The sequence below is a fragment of the Sceloporus occidentalis genome, unplaced genomic scaffold, assembly GCF_023333645.1.
Source record: "Sceloporus occidentalis isolate IW3139 unplaced genomic scaffold, rSceOcc1.0.p SCAF_1, whole genome shotgun sequence".
NCBI classification, from domain to species: Eukaryota; Metazoa; Chordata; class Lepidosauria; order Squamata; family Phrynosomatidae; genus Sceloporus; species Sceloporus occidentalis.
The window spans coordinates 265,618,007-265,635,539 of NW_028316981.1; the positions used below are offsets into that span (position 1 = coordinate 265,618,007).

At 38.2% G+C, this 17,533-nt stretch overlaps 1 protein-coding gene across 1 annotated transcript in view; it reads left to right on the forward strand.

Moving 5' to 3' along the window:
• Positions 1-17,533, forward strand: part of LOC149323842 (multiple C2 and transmembrane domain-containing protein 1-like) — a 253,115-nt gene that overhangs the window by 195,133 nt on the left and 40,449 nt on the right. The window contains exons 16-17 of the mRNA XM_089482469.1: positions 1,692-1,811; positions 13,257-13,310. Of these exons, the coding sequence (XP_089338595.1) occupies positions 1,692-1,811; positions 13,257-13,310 (174 nt within the window). The remainder of the gene's footprint in view (positions 1-1,691; positions 1,812-13,256; positions 13,311-17,533) is intronic.

The window sequence follows — 17,533 nt, forward strand, 5'->3', positions numbered from 1 at the left end:
TGTTTGCCCTTTACAGTGTTGATACATAGCCAGACCTGATTGACTTCATGGTGATGTTATGTTGTCATTAAGTCTACTCCTGTGGGCACCGAAATAGCAGTGGGAAAAGGGCACACTGACTGCAAGCAGCTAGCACTAATCAAGGGATTTTTGGGGAGTGGGATGGGCATTCCCATCTGAATTCCTTAGAATGAAGACAAAATGATAAATAGAGAATATTTGGCACGCTACTGCTCAAAATATTTCCAGACATGCTAAAGTTATGTAAATTGTAAAAATGAAATAAAAATGAAATGAAATAAAGTGTTGTGAGGATACTTGATTAGATCCTGGAATGGCCTGCTGAATGCTTGGGGGAAAGGTGGAAATGGGTAACCCAATAAATTATTAAACAGTTATTATATTGAACATTTTATTTTATTGACAGTAATAAATGATAATTAAAGGGGAGGACATCAAAGAAGTTTGTGGAATGCCAGCTAAAGTCCTTTGAAGCTGTTTGTGTTGCTACCATGTCTTGTGTTCAGAATACAAATGGCTGATGTGTTCAAACATGGTCTTAGCTTTATCAAGGAGACAGTCATAACACTCCTTTCCATTTTAAAAGGCTCTACCCATGCTTATTTGGCTCATGCTTAATGTAATTGTAAAGTGAAAATGCACTGATAATGAGAAGGCAGTGTAGCACTTCCCCTTCCTTGCTTTATGTACGGGAGATTATGACCAAGAGAAGATGTTGGAGGAACTGTGAACATAAAATCTGTGCAAACAATTAGCAGAACAGATTATTGAAATTGTTTTAGCTACCTGTGCAGGTGTGGTATTCTAGGCTAGAAGCAAAGAAGTTTCCTAGTTTGCACATCTCTTTGTCAAAGATTTTGGAGGTTTAATTGATAAATTTCTTGGTTAATCTATATAAAAATGTATATGAGTTAAACAATAGTTCTTCAATAAAAGATTTTTAACTAATTTGATTAATTGAGTACCACAACCCTAACTAAAGTGGAGGTTTTCGTAATATATATCTTTTCATATATCCAATCCTTCTTGTTTCACTTATGAAATGCTTTCTCATAATCTCAAATCGGTGATTAAACAGTCTCTCTAGCTACTTCTTTGGCTAGCTGCTATTAAGTCACACTTTACCTTCCTGTCTCATCCCATTTCAGAAATCCAAAAGCTAATCTCAATTTCCCTTATTGATATTCAAGCCAGTATTTTTTTAAAACAAACTTCCCAATTAGATTGTAGATTTCTCTCTATGTATTTGTTATCCTGTAAATACATGGAGAAGCAGTAATGACAAGCTGCTACTGCTCATGCTGACAGTGTGTGGTCTTAAATTATGCTTGAAGCTTTGAGATATTTGTTTGGTTGATGAGTATGACAAAAGTAGTATCTATATTTCAGCCTTTTAAAAATAATAATATTAAGGACATTTTAAAAACAATAATCATAGTATCAGACTGCTACTTGCTACCTGAGTAAAATTGTATGAAGACAATATGGTAGGGGGAAAATGATACTTGGATAGTGTTTGAGGATAAAGTGCTTGCTGAAAGCCTTGTATTTAGCAGAATGTTTAATCACTTGTGTGTGAGAGATGAATAATTTCTATGCATCATTTGCACTTGTCAGTGTTTTTCATATTATAAAGATAAAGAATGCCTATCTTTCTGTTTGGTTTTTAGCTCTTCCTTTTTGTGACTTGGAATTTTGAGCTCTACATGATTCCTCTGTGCTTGTTGCTGCTGCTGACATGGAATTATTTCCTGATCATATCAGGGAAAGATAACAGGCAACATGATACAGTAAGTCTCTTTAAAATATGTATGGGTGTTGGGGAACATTTGTGGACATTGTGTTCATGGGACAAAAATGTGGAAAAATGAATTTAAGCCTATTTTCACACTGCTTGCCCTTTCAGAGGGCCACTTGGGTTCATCCTGCTTTCTTGCCCTAGGAAGTGAATGTTCAGTCAGGGGTATCCCATGAATTCGAACGCTCTTGCAAGAAGGGTCCTAGAAGACTAATAACCTTTTTCAAAATCCTAAAGAGATGTTAAGGACACTTTCTGCTTGAGTGTAAAGTGATAAGCTTTGGTGCAGCAATGAAAAAAAACCACAACACTTTTCAGATGACACATTTGTGTCTGAACAGGAAGGGCTTGTGGCAAAAACTTGTAGCCTAGCAGTGTGGGCTCACGAAAATGATGGTTGAGTCAGCACTATTTAGTCTCTGATATTCCATGAATAGAAAGAAAGAACTGCAGAGCATGAAAATCGCTTGCAAATCTTGAGTCGTGCTTCATGAAATGTCAAGTGAATAAAATACACACTTATGTATTACATTGCTTATTTAAATATGCATAATCCAAAAAGATATAGTTCTGATTTTATAATAATACTAATGAACTCTAAAGTTAATGATTAACTGAACATTGGTATCCATGATAGAAAATACTTCGGCCCGCATGCTTGAGTGTCTCTGAACATATGTAGAGGTACTTTCTCCTTTAAGCAAGTGCAGCCTGCATAGAATTGAGAAGCAAGCCTTTGAACTACACAATTATAGCGTTACATTCCACTTTAACTGCCATGGAAATGTCCCATGGAACCTGGGACTTGAAATGTATGGAGATGCATTAAGAATTCTCAACCAGGGAGTTCTATTGCCTCTCAAAACTACAAACCTCATCAGGTTACAGAAAGACAGATACTGGTTAAGACTGATTCCATAGGATTCCATAGGATGTTGCCATAGCAGTTAAAATAGAATAATTCTGTAGTGTGAATGGGTCCCTTGACTAGTGTTTTCTCATCCAATTATTAAATTAATGCTACAGTGCATCTTTTTAAAACTATAAATCACAGTCTTGATTTCGAGTAAACTAGCATTCTCTTCCTCTTCAAACAACTCACACCTTGTTTTGCTCCTCATTTGCTTTCCAGTAATTCTTTGCAAAAGAAAGATGTTTTTGCTCTTTCCCTTTTTTATAGGCAAATACCTCCTAATCGTTACTAGGGATATGCAGTAACAACTGCACATTCTTGTCTCCTCCCCCACATGTGCTTAGATTTCAAGAGAAGGTTGCCTCAAAGTCAGAGTATAGCACCGGCCAAATTGGCTAGAGATTTTGAAAGTTGTAGTTCAAAAAAGTAAACCTTTGCTCCAAGCACATGCTTTATTTTGTGCTGGATCTTGCCTCTAACCCCTTCTCTCTCATCCACTTCTGTTTTTCTTCTGACATCTCCCAGTTCACAAATAAAGATCTTCAAAGACAACAACATATATAACCACCACTTTTTAAATAGTTGCCTTTAATATAGTTTTCCCAAAAAAACTAAGGTGATGGGCATGGGATTTAGCCCAAGCATTTCTCTTGTTCAAACCAACTCATAGATGTTAGATCTATTTATTGATGGCTATTAGCAATGAAGACTAGATAAAAGGCTCCATATTCTGTGGAAATAATGCCAGTGAAAACCAGTTGTCATAGTGTAAGGATAGTAAAAGCCTCTTATCGTCAAGCCTGAGTTGGTTGTTTCTTGAATAGAAGAGTGGAAAACAAAATGCTAAGCAGGGTGGATTTTTTAAAAATCTAATTCAGCATGCATCTTGTGAAGTTCATGATCTTTAACATGCCAGTATCCATGGCACAAGAGTATGATGCAGCACCTCAAAAAACCTTTGCCACCTGAGTATCTGCCATATGTAACAGGCATTATCAGTCTTAACCAGTATCTGTCTTTCTGTAACCTGATGTGTCTTAATACATGCAAAAGGTGGTCAGCTCTCCATCATTGGAATTTTTTTAGCATAGGTTGGATGCCCACCTCTCAGGGATAACATAGTGGTGGATTCCTACACTATTGATGTTTGGACTAGGTGGCCCTTGGCATCCCTTCCAACTTTATGGTTCTGTGATTCTACTTGACTCTGGAATGTGTAGTGAGGATGTATAAGAGAACCAACTGTATTGTGTCTATACTATAGTATATATACTATAGTCTACATATACACTATAGTCTTATTTATCTGAAGGATTTTGTAGCAACTATCAGGTCAGAATGCACAGGGAAGCCATTGAAATCAACAAACATCTAGACAACTTCAACAAGAAAAAAGAAATCCTTAAAGTAAACAAAGTTTGGTTACAAGTCCTGAAAAACACCAAAATCAAGACGCAGCAAGTGCAAATGAAAACACCTAGGGTCGGATCACTAATTAAATAGACATCCTGAGGCCTTGCCATTCAGCAACAGACCAACCCACAGATTAACATGAAAATCACTTCCTCTCAACAGGGTCACATATATGTTTATCACACTATGCTCTTAAAGAGGTACTATTCCAGTGTGACTCCTCTAGCTGCTTCCTGTTGCATGCTGGGATTGGCAGTTTTAAGGAGGGGTATTTAGAATTCTCAGGCAGAGAAGTTCAGCTCCTTAAAACTGCCAATCCCAGCATGCAACAGGAGGCTGCTAGAGGAGTCACACTGGAATAGTACCTCTTTAAGAGCATAGTGTGATAAACATCATAGTATATATATACCCACTCACTTCCATGCCAGCATTCTACAAAGATGCCAGCCACAGGTGCTGGTGAAACTTCAGGAATAATCTCTTCCAGAATATGGCCACATAGCCTGAAAAACTCACAAAAAATGATCTTGTAGCACTTTTAATACTAACCGTGCAAAAGAAGTTGTAGCATAATCTTTCATAGGCTTGTTCTGCTTCCTCGGGTGCACTGTAATAGACTAATGGGTACATTAACTTGACAATGAAAGTTATATATTTGTAAGTGATGCTTGGTTTCCTGTAATGTCTGTTATTTTATTTATTTATGGTATTTATACCCCGCCCTTCAGCCTTAAAGGCTCTTTGTTATACAGCAAAGATCTCAGTTAAAAAAAATATGTTGATCATACAATACTGCTATGTAATGAATGGAATGCCTCAAAGCCCAGTAAAAACCCCACTTGCTATTGGATGTCTCCCTAAAAATATGTTAGAATTATGTTAGCATTTTCCTCATCCAAACTAAAGCAAGAAAATGCATTCTGCAAGAAATTTCTTTTTAAAATAATTTTTTAAAAAAGCAAGATGTTTGCACATGTTGCTGGAGAATATTTTCAGCTTTAGTTTTCAAGAGCATCATATTAATTGTGGCATCTAATGGTTCATTTACCTTGGTGACCACTATAGATAAAGTAGTTCAAGGTATAATAGCTGCTTAGTTTTAATCACACTGCCTTAGTGTTTCGAAACAGTAATGCTGATGTGGTATATTACTAATGTCATTTGTTTATAGATAGTAGCTATGAGAATAATTGTGTGTTGCAATAATTGTGTTTTGCGCACCATAGATATTGATGGTACTATGCAGGAAAGCACATACCAAATAAGCTGTGAATCTGGTAACTACGTGGCATTATTTAAATAACCTGGTTTTGCATATGTACAGTGCACAACTGCATATTTTTGTCTTGAGGCTGACTATGTGAAATACTGGATTACTACCTTTCTGTAAGAATTTATATTTTGTTCCAGTTCCTCCATTTTCAAAAAGGTCTGCTACCACAGTTCTGTGTGAGAGAAGCAGATGCCATGTTGTGGAAATGACCATATAGATGTAGATATTTGGCTTATTGACTGTGGAGAATCTTCAGCTTGAACTTAAATGCTTTCAAGTGACCTGGGAGGTTTTATATATCCTCTCTAATCCAAACACATTCAATAATTTTATATTATAATTACACATAAATGCTATAAATCAGCTGACACGCAAGCACATATTGTGGTTAGATTGTGCAGAGACAAGCAGGGGGGAAATGTAAATCAACTCCAGATTGTGAACAAATTCCTGGGTATCCCTAGAGTAGGAACTCATGATTTAGTTCTGTTCCTATTGTTCTAAAAAATAATGTCTGGCCACCGTTTCTTATTAGTTTTGATCAAAGTACAAATATATGCAAATCTCTCAAAGAAATTTTTGAACAGGCATATTTCATCAAGTGAGTATTCATTGAAATTCACTTTATAAGTATGATGCAGGCATGGCACAGCATTTTAAGGTAATAAAGTACCCTGACCATGCTCCTGTAATCCTATCTAATAGGGATCTAATTCGGGAAAAGAAAACGTACAAACGTCATATAATAATAGAAGTGATGCCATACAGGTAAACCATGCAAGTTTGTGTAAAGCTGCATAATAATCTGGACTGCTCAGTCTGGAGGTGATGGTTATCTGTACTGGAGTTTATTTAGAGAGTTTCTGTGTGTCCCTGTGGATAAAGTTGTATGCATTAGCATATTTCCATGTCTACAAATCTGCTTTTTCACATACAAAAGCTAATTTGAATTTCAGTCATGCACCCAATTTACATATTTAAGAGTATCATTGATCTAATGATACTCAACTAAGATGTCAACTGCCTTCCATTATAATTGGAATGACATGGGCTCTAGAATTTAAGGTTCAACTGTCTCCCTAGTTTCCTTTCTGTGGTATGTGGCTCAGCATTGTTGCTTCAGCCATCTGGAGCTATTTTGTTGTTTTGGCAGCTTTTCTGCTCTCTTTCTGTCATGCTGTGGTTTAGTTTGAATAGGGTTAGTAGGTTGACTTTCCAGTCTTTCTTTTTTGTAAGTGGGTAGAATTGGACAGAGAGCTCTCCAAAACAGAAGATCTTTGCATGAAACAGAGAGAAGGCTCATCAGGGAACAAGGAAAGCACTGGCAATGAGTGCCAGATAGACAGCCTGATTGTACTGCCCAGTAAAAATGACAAATCCCAGTAGGCAGGCAGAGAAGGGGGAAGTCTGGGAAGAAGTAGGTGAAAACGTGAACTGTAGGGCAGATAATGAGGGGCGGGGGATGAGCCTCATTTTGAAGCTTTTAACTCCAGGAGAGTAACCTATACTTTAGTAAAGAACAAGTCATTGCTTCAAAGGGTACTCACATGAGTAGATGACTGCTGAAACCAGTGGTTCCCTGTAGCTGACAGTGAGTAAACTGGATGATCGTCTGATACATTCCAAACATATAATTACATTGACTTGAGTCCAGTTGTGAATCATAACCAAAGTAGATCAGTTGAATTAATGGAATTCACACAAATGTTGATTGACTATTCAACAGTTGGTTCAATTTGTCTATTCTGTTTTAAGACTAGTAATTGGATTTAGGCCATAGTTTCAGTGTAAAAATACATTAAAATGTATATTTTTGCATTAATATATAAATAAATCCATTTAAAATTGTAACAATATTGCAATAAAATGTGGATGGATTGTTCTCTTTATAGGCATCTACATAGCTTATATTTGCTTAAATTATTTGCAGCCCAATTTAAGCATTTGATATATTTTGCAGCTTGTAATTTGGCAGCTGCAGATTGCGTACAATTGAACACTCTCATACCATTAATTCTGATTCTTTTTTTGTCAATATGTTCTTTGCAAAATGGAAAAGGTGAACATTCTCGAGTTATGTTGTGCCATTTATAACCAAACAGTAAGAATAAGTGAAATCATGTACAAAGTATGAGGCCCTTTTACGTGTGCTCTTAAGTGTCACTTGTATTAGTATAATAATCATAGATCCCAGGAATCAGGTTATTTGAGTATCTTCCACTGTTATGTGGCATATATATCTGTGACAAGTGACATTACAGAAGGTCATGTCACTTTTAACTGCTTGCATTAGAGCTTTCTGATTTCCCTAGTGCTTTTCCTTTGTTTGATTAATATTACTTGATTTCAAGCTACGTTATGGACAGTAAAATACAAGGAGAGATTTTAAAGCAAATTTAAATATTTTTGTCCTTTAAACCTTCAGTAAGATACTATTTTTCTTTTTCTCCCCACCCCCCCCCCCCCATATGTAGATTTTATGCTATCCGTTACATCTGTAATGCTAAAGATGAGTAGCTATGTTTATAAATCAAATCCAAAACAAATCCAAAATAAGTAAATTACCAGAGACTAAAATGTACTTTTAAAATGTAAATAATGTGGCCACCCACTGACATATGACTACATTACATACAGATGAATAAAAGCACAGAGTTGAAGAAAAAAGAGGCAGGAGTCTTTTGTCTTACTTCCAAGAATAGGTTTTAGTTAACTGTGTACTAAACTAGTGTTTCCTAAACTAGAGCGTGTGGTTCATGAATCAGTTACTTCCAGCTGACTCCAAATTTAAATGCAAGTTTCTATGGCAAGAAGCCCGTCATCCATTAAACCATGGCCTTTCTTAAAGACATGGTAATGTGGCAGGGAGGAGGTCCCACTGCTATTTAATATGACTGACATGGAGAGGAAACTTAAGTTTTTGTTTTGGTTTCCCTCAAAAATATGATGCAAAGATTGAAAAATGTTTGTCTACCTACCCCAACAATGAATGAATCTTCAAGGCAGGTTTGCCTATCATTTGTAATGGCTGGTTTGGAAAAGGAAAATGTTTAAAGACACAAATTCATTTTAAAATTAGAAAATTCTTCTTCTTATCATCTGCGTCCATATTTTCTGAGGCAAATATTTAATGTTTCTGTGTGGACACTTTTTTCCTCTCAGGTCTTCACAAAATTCACACAAAACAAAACAAAAACCAAAGAACAGCAACAATAAAATATATGTCACAGCAGTTGACAGTTTTTCATCAGGGTGTCTTGATATTTCAAGATTTGCATTTTCACCATGGGCTTTTAAAAAAAAGTATTCTTTGCATAGTTTTTTGTGGGTTTTTCGGGCTATGTGGCCATGTTCTAAAAGAGTTTCTTCTTGACGTTTTGCCAGCATCTGTGGCTGGCATCTTCAGAGAATGCTTGCCTGGAAAAAAGTGGGTATATATATATATACTGTGTGAGCCTGGGAATGCAGGAGAGATTTGCATGTGTATTGTTCTGTGCTGATGGCCGGCCTCAGGCTGGGAGGCTAATGCAAAAGAGGATTAGTGTCTAAAATTGGTGATTATTATCTGCTGGATGTGAGGGCGATCTGGCTGAGACATCTGTCACCCCATTGATTATTATCTGCTGGGAAAGCCCCTGACTCTAAGTGGTTTCCCATTTGCATTTGCTGAGTCCTCATTTTGCTATTCTTCAGGACTGCTAGCCAAATTTTGTTCACTTTGGTTTCTTCTTTCCAGTTGAAATTATCCAGATGTTTGTGGATTTCAATGGCTTCCCTGTGCATCCTGACATGGTATTTGTTGGCATGGTCCAGAATTTCAGTGTATTGAAACAGTATTTTATGCCCAGGATGGTTTGTGGCATGTGACATGCAAATCACTCCTGCATTCTCAGTCTCACACAGTATATATATATATATATATATATACACACACACACACACACACACACACACACACACACACCCAACTTTCTCCAGGCAAGCATTCTCTGAAGATGCCAGCCACAGATGCTGGCGAAATGTCAGGAAGAAACTCTTCTAGAACATGGCCACATAGCCTGAAAAACCCACAAGATCTAGGGATGCCAGCCATGAAAGCCTTCGATTTCATATTCTTTGCATCTCTATCGTAAGAGATTGTCTGCCAGGATACAGGTGGGTTGTAACTGTCATTGACAGATCTTATCGCACTGCCTTGTGCCTAATCTGGGCTTTTCCCACATCTTTTCAAGAATGGGGGTTTCCCATTCTTGAAAAGCTGCCAGAGAAGCCCAGGATGGATCCAGTGCAATAAAATTTGTCGGTGACAGTTACTACCCACCTATATCCCAGCAGGAATTTGGCATGCGATGACCTCCATAGCTATTATCAATTCCAGTTTGTCACTTCTGCAACAAGACAAACAGTGATTAAACAGAAGTGGGAGCTCCCAAACACTTTCTGGACCTCTGAGAGAAAGAACGGAGGTGAGAGTTGTGAGTCAGGCATTCAGAGAGTGATGTAACCCATTCTCCCATGATATGATGTGGCAGATTGAACAAAACTATGATTGCAGTTGCCTTGTGGAGTAAACTTTTAAATATTAAAAGTAATGGATAGGCTGTTTGTATCTTTTTTCATAAATAGCTAGCCATTCTGTGCTGGTTCTATATGTAAGTTTTTTGTTTTGTGTGCCTTCAAAGTCATTTCCAACTTATAGTGACCCCTATGCGAATCTATCACAGAGTTTTCCTGGCAAGATTTGTTCAGAGGAGGTTTGCCATTTCCTTCTCCTGGGGCTGAGAGAATGTAACTTGCCCAAGGTCATCCAGTGGGTTCCCATGGCGGAGCCAGGATTTGAACCCTGATCTCCAGAGTTATAGTTCAGCACTGAAACCACTACACCATGCTGTCTGTCCTGTATGTATATGTGAGTGTCCTGTCTTTCATAAAGCAAAAAGACAGGGGGTTTTCAGAGACAAATCTTGTGCCAATTGCAGAAACCTTGTTGAAAAATAAAACATTAATTATCTCATTGACTATATTCACACTGTGGAAATAATCCAGTTCAACACCACTTTCATTGCCATGGCTCATTGCTATAAAATTCTGGGAACTGTAGTATGTTGTAGCATCAGAACTTTCTTGAAAGATAAGGCTAAATGTCTCACAAAACTACAATTCCTAGAATTTTGTAGCATTAAGCCATGGGTGCCCAACTTGGAAGGAGGTAGGGGCCAAAATTAAGGTCGGCTAGGTTGTTCGGGCGACCAATAGATTTAGGACAGTGAAATGTAGGACATTTAGGGGAAATGTAGGACATTCAAGCAAAAAGGAGGACACAACCAAATAAAAGCTGGGAGCATATAAATATAAATCCATACTTCTTAGCCATGCTCAAAATGGAGGACATTGTGGAATCCCTCCTCCTGGACAGGAAGACCGAGATGGGAGACATGTCCAGGAAAAGGAGGGGAAGTTTGGTCACCCTACTAAGCGGCAGGCATCCCCTCCCTCCCTCCTTTCTTTCCATGATTGCTTCCTTCCTTCCTTCCTCCCTTCTTTCTTTCTTTATTTCTTAGTGTCTTTCATTCTTTCCTCCCTTCCTCTCTCTCCTTCCTTTCCTTCATACTTTATTTCCTTGCTTCTCTTCCCTCCCTTCTTTCTTTCTTTCTTTCTTTGTTTCCTCCGATCCTTCTTTCTTCCTTTCCCTGCTCCCTCCCTCCCTCCCTCCTTTTTCTTTCTTTCTTTCTTTCTTTCTTTCTTTCTCCTTCCTTCCTTTACTTTGTTCTTTATTTCCTTGCTTCTCTTTCCTCTCTTCCTCCTTTCTTCCTTTCCCTGCTCCCTCCCTCCCTCCCTCCTTTCTTTTTTTCTTTTCTTCCTCCTATCCTCCCTCCCTCCTTCCTTTCTTTCTTTCTTTCTTTCTTTCTTTCTTTCTTTCCTCCCTTCCTTCTTTCTTTCTAGAGGAGGAGGGGGATGGGGAAAGAGACAAGGACATCCGTGCGCCACATTGTCGTCCTCCTCCTCCTCTGCTGAGTCGTTCACCTTTGAGCGGCCTGAGGGTTTTGCCAGGCGGGCATCCTCGCCAACTCAGCAGAAAAGGAGGAGGACAACATGCTGGGTAGATGTCCTTGTCTCTTTCCCCCATCCTCTCTTGTCTTTTTCCCCCCATCGCTGGGCGGGCAACCTTGTGAGGAGGGGGAGGACGGGGGTAAGAGACAAGACAACCCGTCCACCACACTGTCCTCTTCTGCCAAGCCATTCATCTTTGAGTGGCAAGGCTGCCTGCCTGGTAAATACCTCAGGCCACTCGAATGACACGGCAGAGGACAAGGAGGACAATGCGGTGGGTGGGTTGCCTTGTCTCTTTTCCCCTCCTCCTCCTCTTCTGCTGAGTTGCTGACCTTTGAGCGGCCTGGGGGCTTTGCCAGGCGGGCAGCCTTGCGAGGACGAGGATCCTGAATCCCGGGTTGCCTGGCAAAAAGGCATGGCAGTCTCCTCCTCCTCCTCCTCCTCCATACACACCCCAGTGAAGACCCTGGGCCCCTTACCTTAATGAACCAGACTCCTGCCCTCTCTCGCTCTTTTGCTCTCTCTCCCTGCCCTCCCAGTTCTACTCTGCCGCTTGCCCTACAAAAAGCTCCTCCTTCTGGGCCTCACTCCCTCTGGGGTGAGAGGAGCTGTAAGCCTGTCCCCAGCAAAAGCTCTCCTGGGAAGTTTGGGGGAAGAGTCCATTGCTCCCATCCTCCAAAGCCCTGTGCAATCAGGGAGGACTCTGGCAGCCGGGACATCCTCTTCCTCCTGACTATTTGGCCCCGGGCCTCCAGAAATCCTTTGGCGAGCTGCATCTGGCCCCCGGGCCGCAAGTTGTGCACCCCTGCATTAAGCCACGGCCGTTAAAGTGGCATCAAATTGGATCATTCCTGCAGTGCAGATGCAGCCTCTGTCACACAGAAGGAATCTCACAGTCGTTGCTGATTTCTCTGGTAGATGTCTCAATGCATTGGGGCTTGAAAATGCAAAATTCTGTGAAATTTCTTCCTGGTATCAACAGAAAATGTACCAAGGATCAAATGCAAATTGTGTCCTGATAGGTGAAGATTATAGCCTCCTAAAAATACAGAAAAGTCTGCTGGATTTCTGATGAACATCATTTCTTCTCTTCTTGAATAGTAGCTCTTTTATACCAAGACCAATGACATACTGATCTAATCCTTATCCATGGGCTGCTCTCTCTATCTCTCAAATTTTTGTATCGCCTCTCAGCCACAAGGACTCTGAGGCAACTGCTGTGCTTACTCTTATCTTTGTTTTTGGTCTGTTAACATATACTAGTAAGTACAGCAAGGTTGAGGAAATTTGCCAAAAAAGTTTCCATCATCACAGTCATCATGGTCATTCTAGTGGGCAGGGTGAATAGACCTTCATATGTGACTTTGTTTGTTATCTGAAGAGTTGGCTGATACATACTTTACAAACCAGTTACATATGTAAATGCCATAAATATGCCCCCCCCCAAAAAAAAAAAAAAAAACAGGTACTGGGCTCTATGAGAGAATAATTAAGGTGTCCTTGTAAATCCATTCTCCTTAACATATCAAGTGAGAACTTCCATATAACTGCATTCTTCTTATATGTGACATCATTTTTTCTCTGAAGTGCTGCCTTGGTACTGTGCTATGCAGAAAAGAGATTGTAGAATGTTATTTCTTAAGTATGAACCTCTAGGTCAAACATATATTACACATTTCCCTTTTGTGTTTAATAAAGTGCTAAACTACAGAAAGCTAAATGATTTGGCAGCACAAAATGCTTCCTTGCTGACTCATGACAACTACTATGGGTTTTTTTTTCTGCAGGCAGTGGAGGACATGCTAGAGGACGAGGAAGACGAGGATGACAGAGAAGACAAGGTAATTATCTTTCCTAGCCTTTGGGTACCTGGGGATGGAGAATTTAGACATGACACTGTTCTTGCAGACAGTTAAAAAGGAGCTGAAGTGTTTTTAGTCTAGAAAATTGGACAAAGCTGTTTATCATCCTAACAATGCCAGTATGTGTTGTAAGAAGCAATGGAGGACTATAAATCCTATCCTTTTCTTTTCTTTATTTGTCCAGCACTGGGTCATTTTTTCCCCTTCTTCTTCCAGGAACAAAAATAATTCAGTTTGTCTGGAACTTGATAGCTGTTGTGAAGATAAGTGCAGTGACAACTGTTCTCGAAGGACAAAAATTTGTCCTGTCTCGAGTATTACAAATAGGGCTGTAGTTACTTGTGGGAGAAGTGTTGTAAAGATAGAAATACCATACTGTTTGAAGGTGTCCTATTGCCAGCTATAATTTTCTGAGGATTACTTGGCAGAAGAAAGTTTGATGTGTGTTGCACTCTGTATGATATTTAAATAATCATAATTCTCACAGGCCTCTTACAGATGGATTTGGGATTGGTATTCTGTGGCCCAGCATCAGCTGAAGAAGACTATGGTTGTTCTTTCAGCTCTTAAGAAAGTTGCTCAGTTCCTAGGCTGCTGGTTGAGTTGAGGATTGCCAACGCAGTAAATAACAGCTAGTTTATACAGCATATTGAAGCAAGCAATTGGACTGCTTGGCTGTCCCTAGAGGGAAGGGAAGAGGCACAGAGAGGAAATTAGAATGACCTTGTAAGAGAGAAGCAGTGGTATTAGCTGGCAGAGCTGCTTCTGCAAACAAAAGTATAGCAACATAACTGTTTTCTTTTTTAAAAAAACTTTTAAAATGAGAGAATTCAGATGGTGAGCTATTCAGATTTTTTTAAAAAAATCTCTTAACATTAAATAGAGAAAATGTTGACCTTCATAAATGTTCTTGTAGCCTTGTTGTAATAAAGCATTGGCTTTTTTTGAAGGCAAGGGGAAAATACATCTTAATTTATGCCCTTGACCTTTGTTGCTAGTAGAGATGTACAGTTCTGTTCCATTATAAGAATTTGTAGGCTGGCAGCCAACAAACATTTGAACTGCCAGCAAAATTGTCGTGATTAGTTCAGTCCTCTGAACAATTAAAACCCATGCTTTTAAAGATTATAACCCAAGCATTTCAATTTTTTTCCTCACATGACAGTAAGAGAGACAAGGCAGTAAACTCTTCAATACACATCTAAATGATTTTGCTAGAAACTCTAGTCATGAAATAACATTGTACCTAAATTTCCTTTGTGCAAAGCTACTTGTTCTCTTTTTCATTTCTAAGCTGTGTGTGCATGTCTGGCACTAGAATATATGATTTATTGTGAAGGTCAATTATGTAGGTGTACTAAGCTTGGTATTAACTAAAAAACATAGCATTTGCAGGTCTGCAATCTATTTGTGATTATTTTTCTACTCTTTTTCATATTTCTTTATAATTACATCTTATTAAAAGAAATTATATCCATGGAAATGTTAATAGCTGCAATCCCTTTCAAATGAATGGACTTTTAGAGCATTATTTCATTTTAATAACACCCAGTCTAGTTATTACTTAAGGACTTGTCCCATTCTGTTGTTGCTAAAGAATCAATAAAGGTCCTTGACTTTTCTTGTGGAAAATACATGACAAGCAAAATATGCCAAAAATCACACCTAAAATCTGGAACTGTATAATTATTTAATGTTTGACCATCTGAAGCGGATGCTTTGATTCCAAGACATTTTTATGCATAATTCCTAAAGCCAAATAAGTCTGTTGCTTAATTGACTGTATGAATTTAGTACATTTTTCTTATATGAAAAATATTTGGACTGAATATTTATAATTAATTCCTATTTGATGCTAATATGTGTCTTTGTATATGTGGCATATGTGGTTCACTGGAAAGAATTTATACAAGATTGTTTTGCCAAGCATATAAGCATTCATAAACTACATGTACTATTTTATCTTATTTTTTGGAAGAGAACATTCACTGAATTTTTAAAAGTTTTTTTTTAATTTTAAATATAAATTGAGTTTTAGTTCTCTGCCTAAAACTAGAGAGTATTCATGTGAATTGTTGAGATCTTCTATTTTAAGTGTGTGTATAATAGAGTTTTGAGAGAAAACAAATATAAATTCTGCAGTGCTGATTGATGCTGACCTCTAGCTCTCATTACTTTTCTGTTTTCTCATTTGGTAAAATAGCAAAGTAAGGTCAATGGGTCCTCTTATAGAATAAAAGTCAAAAGATTAATAAATGTGCCAAAGCCTCACTTTAATTGAAGCTGAAGCATATGTTGCAAGCATATAAAATATGTCCCAGATGTTTGGCCATGCCATGTAACTTAGTTTTCCCCGATTACCACAAGGCAACTATTAGTCCAGTAACCTTTGGACTTGGGGGGTAAATGGGGTATTACATGGCAGACAACTGGAGCACCTGTTTTCCATTCAACAAAGATCTCTGGCAGGCTTTACTTAAGCTACTCCATATGTTTTCACTTAGCAGATTGTTGGGTGATTATGAAAAGTGTCTGTCTTCAGAACTGGTGTAGATATTAGCCACTTACTCACAATGAATGGTTAACTTATCGACTACTTCTAAAAGTCTGTGTGGGCATTCCCTAAAATATGGATGAATGAGTTTTGTTTTTTACAGAGTACCCTCCCCCCCTAAAAAAACCTTCAGGTTCATACACAGAATAATTAATAATTCTATAATATCTTTCTATTAAGGGTCCCATATATGAATACCTGTGCTGGATTTTATTGATGCTTGTGGGGTATATCTGATTAAAGCTGCATCTGCACTGGAGAAATAATCCAGTTTGACACTACTTTAATGGCCATGGCTCCATGCAAGGAAATTCCTGCATTCTGTAGTGTTGTGAGACATTTAGCTTTTCTGTCAGAGAGCTCCAGTGCCACTACAAACTAAAAATCCCAGGTTTCCACGGATCCATGGCAGCTAAAGTGGTGTCAAACTGAACTATTTCTGCAGTGCGGATGCAACCATAGTCTTGTTCATTGAAATATTAATTCCATTTTGTTCATCTTGCATTGTTCAGACTTGCTATTTATGTGCTTTCCAGTATATATTTCAAAATTTGTTCTCAGCTAAAATTATGGAACTAAATGAATTTAAAATGCATGGGCCACATGTTTGCTGCTATCCTATTCTGAATTCACCCAGTATTGATCCAAAATTTACAGGATGAACTCAAATGAACATTCAGAATTCATCTCTGTTGACAAAGTTGCAAAATTCAGTTTCTGAGAGACGAGGGATGTGCCCTATATATTTTGCTGCTTGTTCTGCAAACTACTGTCTAGTCATCTCTTCTAGCTGTGCTGAGGTTTGCAGTTTGTGGTAGGACCTTCTCTGTTAATACATGGGAAATGAGATGAGGAATTCAGAGTTTCAGATCTTCTCTATTAAATACGTATGTCTGCCTTCAAATATTTGGTTGCAGTCTGATGAGATAATGCTGCTGTTTTCAACCTCATAAGAACTTCTTTCATTTAGTCCAAATTTCCTAAATTTACCCCAGGAAATTTAGGTTTACTACCAAGAATCGTGCCTCGCCACAACTGAATTCTACAACCTTAGAAAGGACATTTTTGAAAAAGTGGGTAGAGCTATCAGCCAAACAAAGTTTAATGTACTTCATATAAATCGGAATGAATTTACCTGGTCCAGCCCCATGCAGGAATTTAAAGTACCCCACATTCTGTCACCAAGCAACCATTCTTACACAGATTTGCAACTTAATAAAACCATTAACATAGATTTGTACACATATCATCCCTCTGTTGCTAGAGTCGGGGACTCTTTAGAGAGGAGGAGCTGGGCAATTTCAGGCAACAAAAAGTAACTAAGGAATTGTTTGGTTTTTGTAATCCATTGGTCAAAAGAACTCACTTTCGTAATTTTGACTTTCCCAAGAAATGCTTGAAGAAGTGGAGCTGATTATACTTAAAAGGCAATCAAAGAACTAACGAGGCTTGTGTCTTCACAAATTTTACAATAATATTTCTAGGAACTGTCATTCTTTTTCTTTTCTTTTTAAAGCTGCTTCTCCTGTTCAATGCTAAATTAGCCATATTAACATTTTCTTTAAAGTGTTAATAATTGGAAGACATCAGATACATTCTAAGCATCATTTGCAAAAGCAGACTTAATCCATCATTGTGTGGCAAGCAT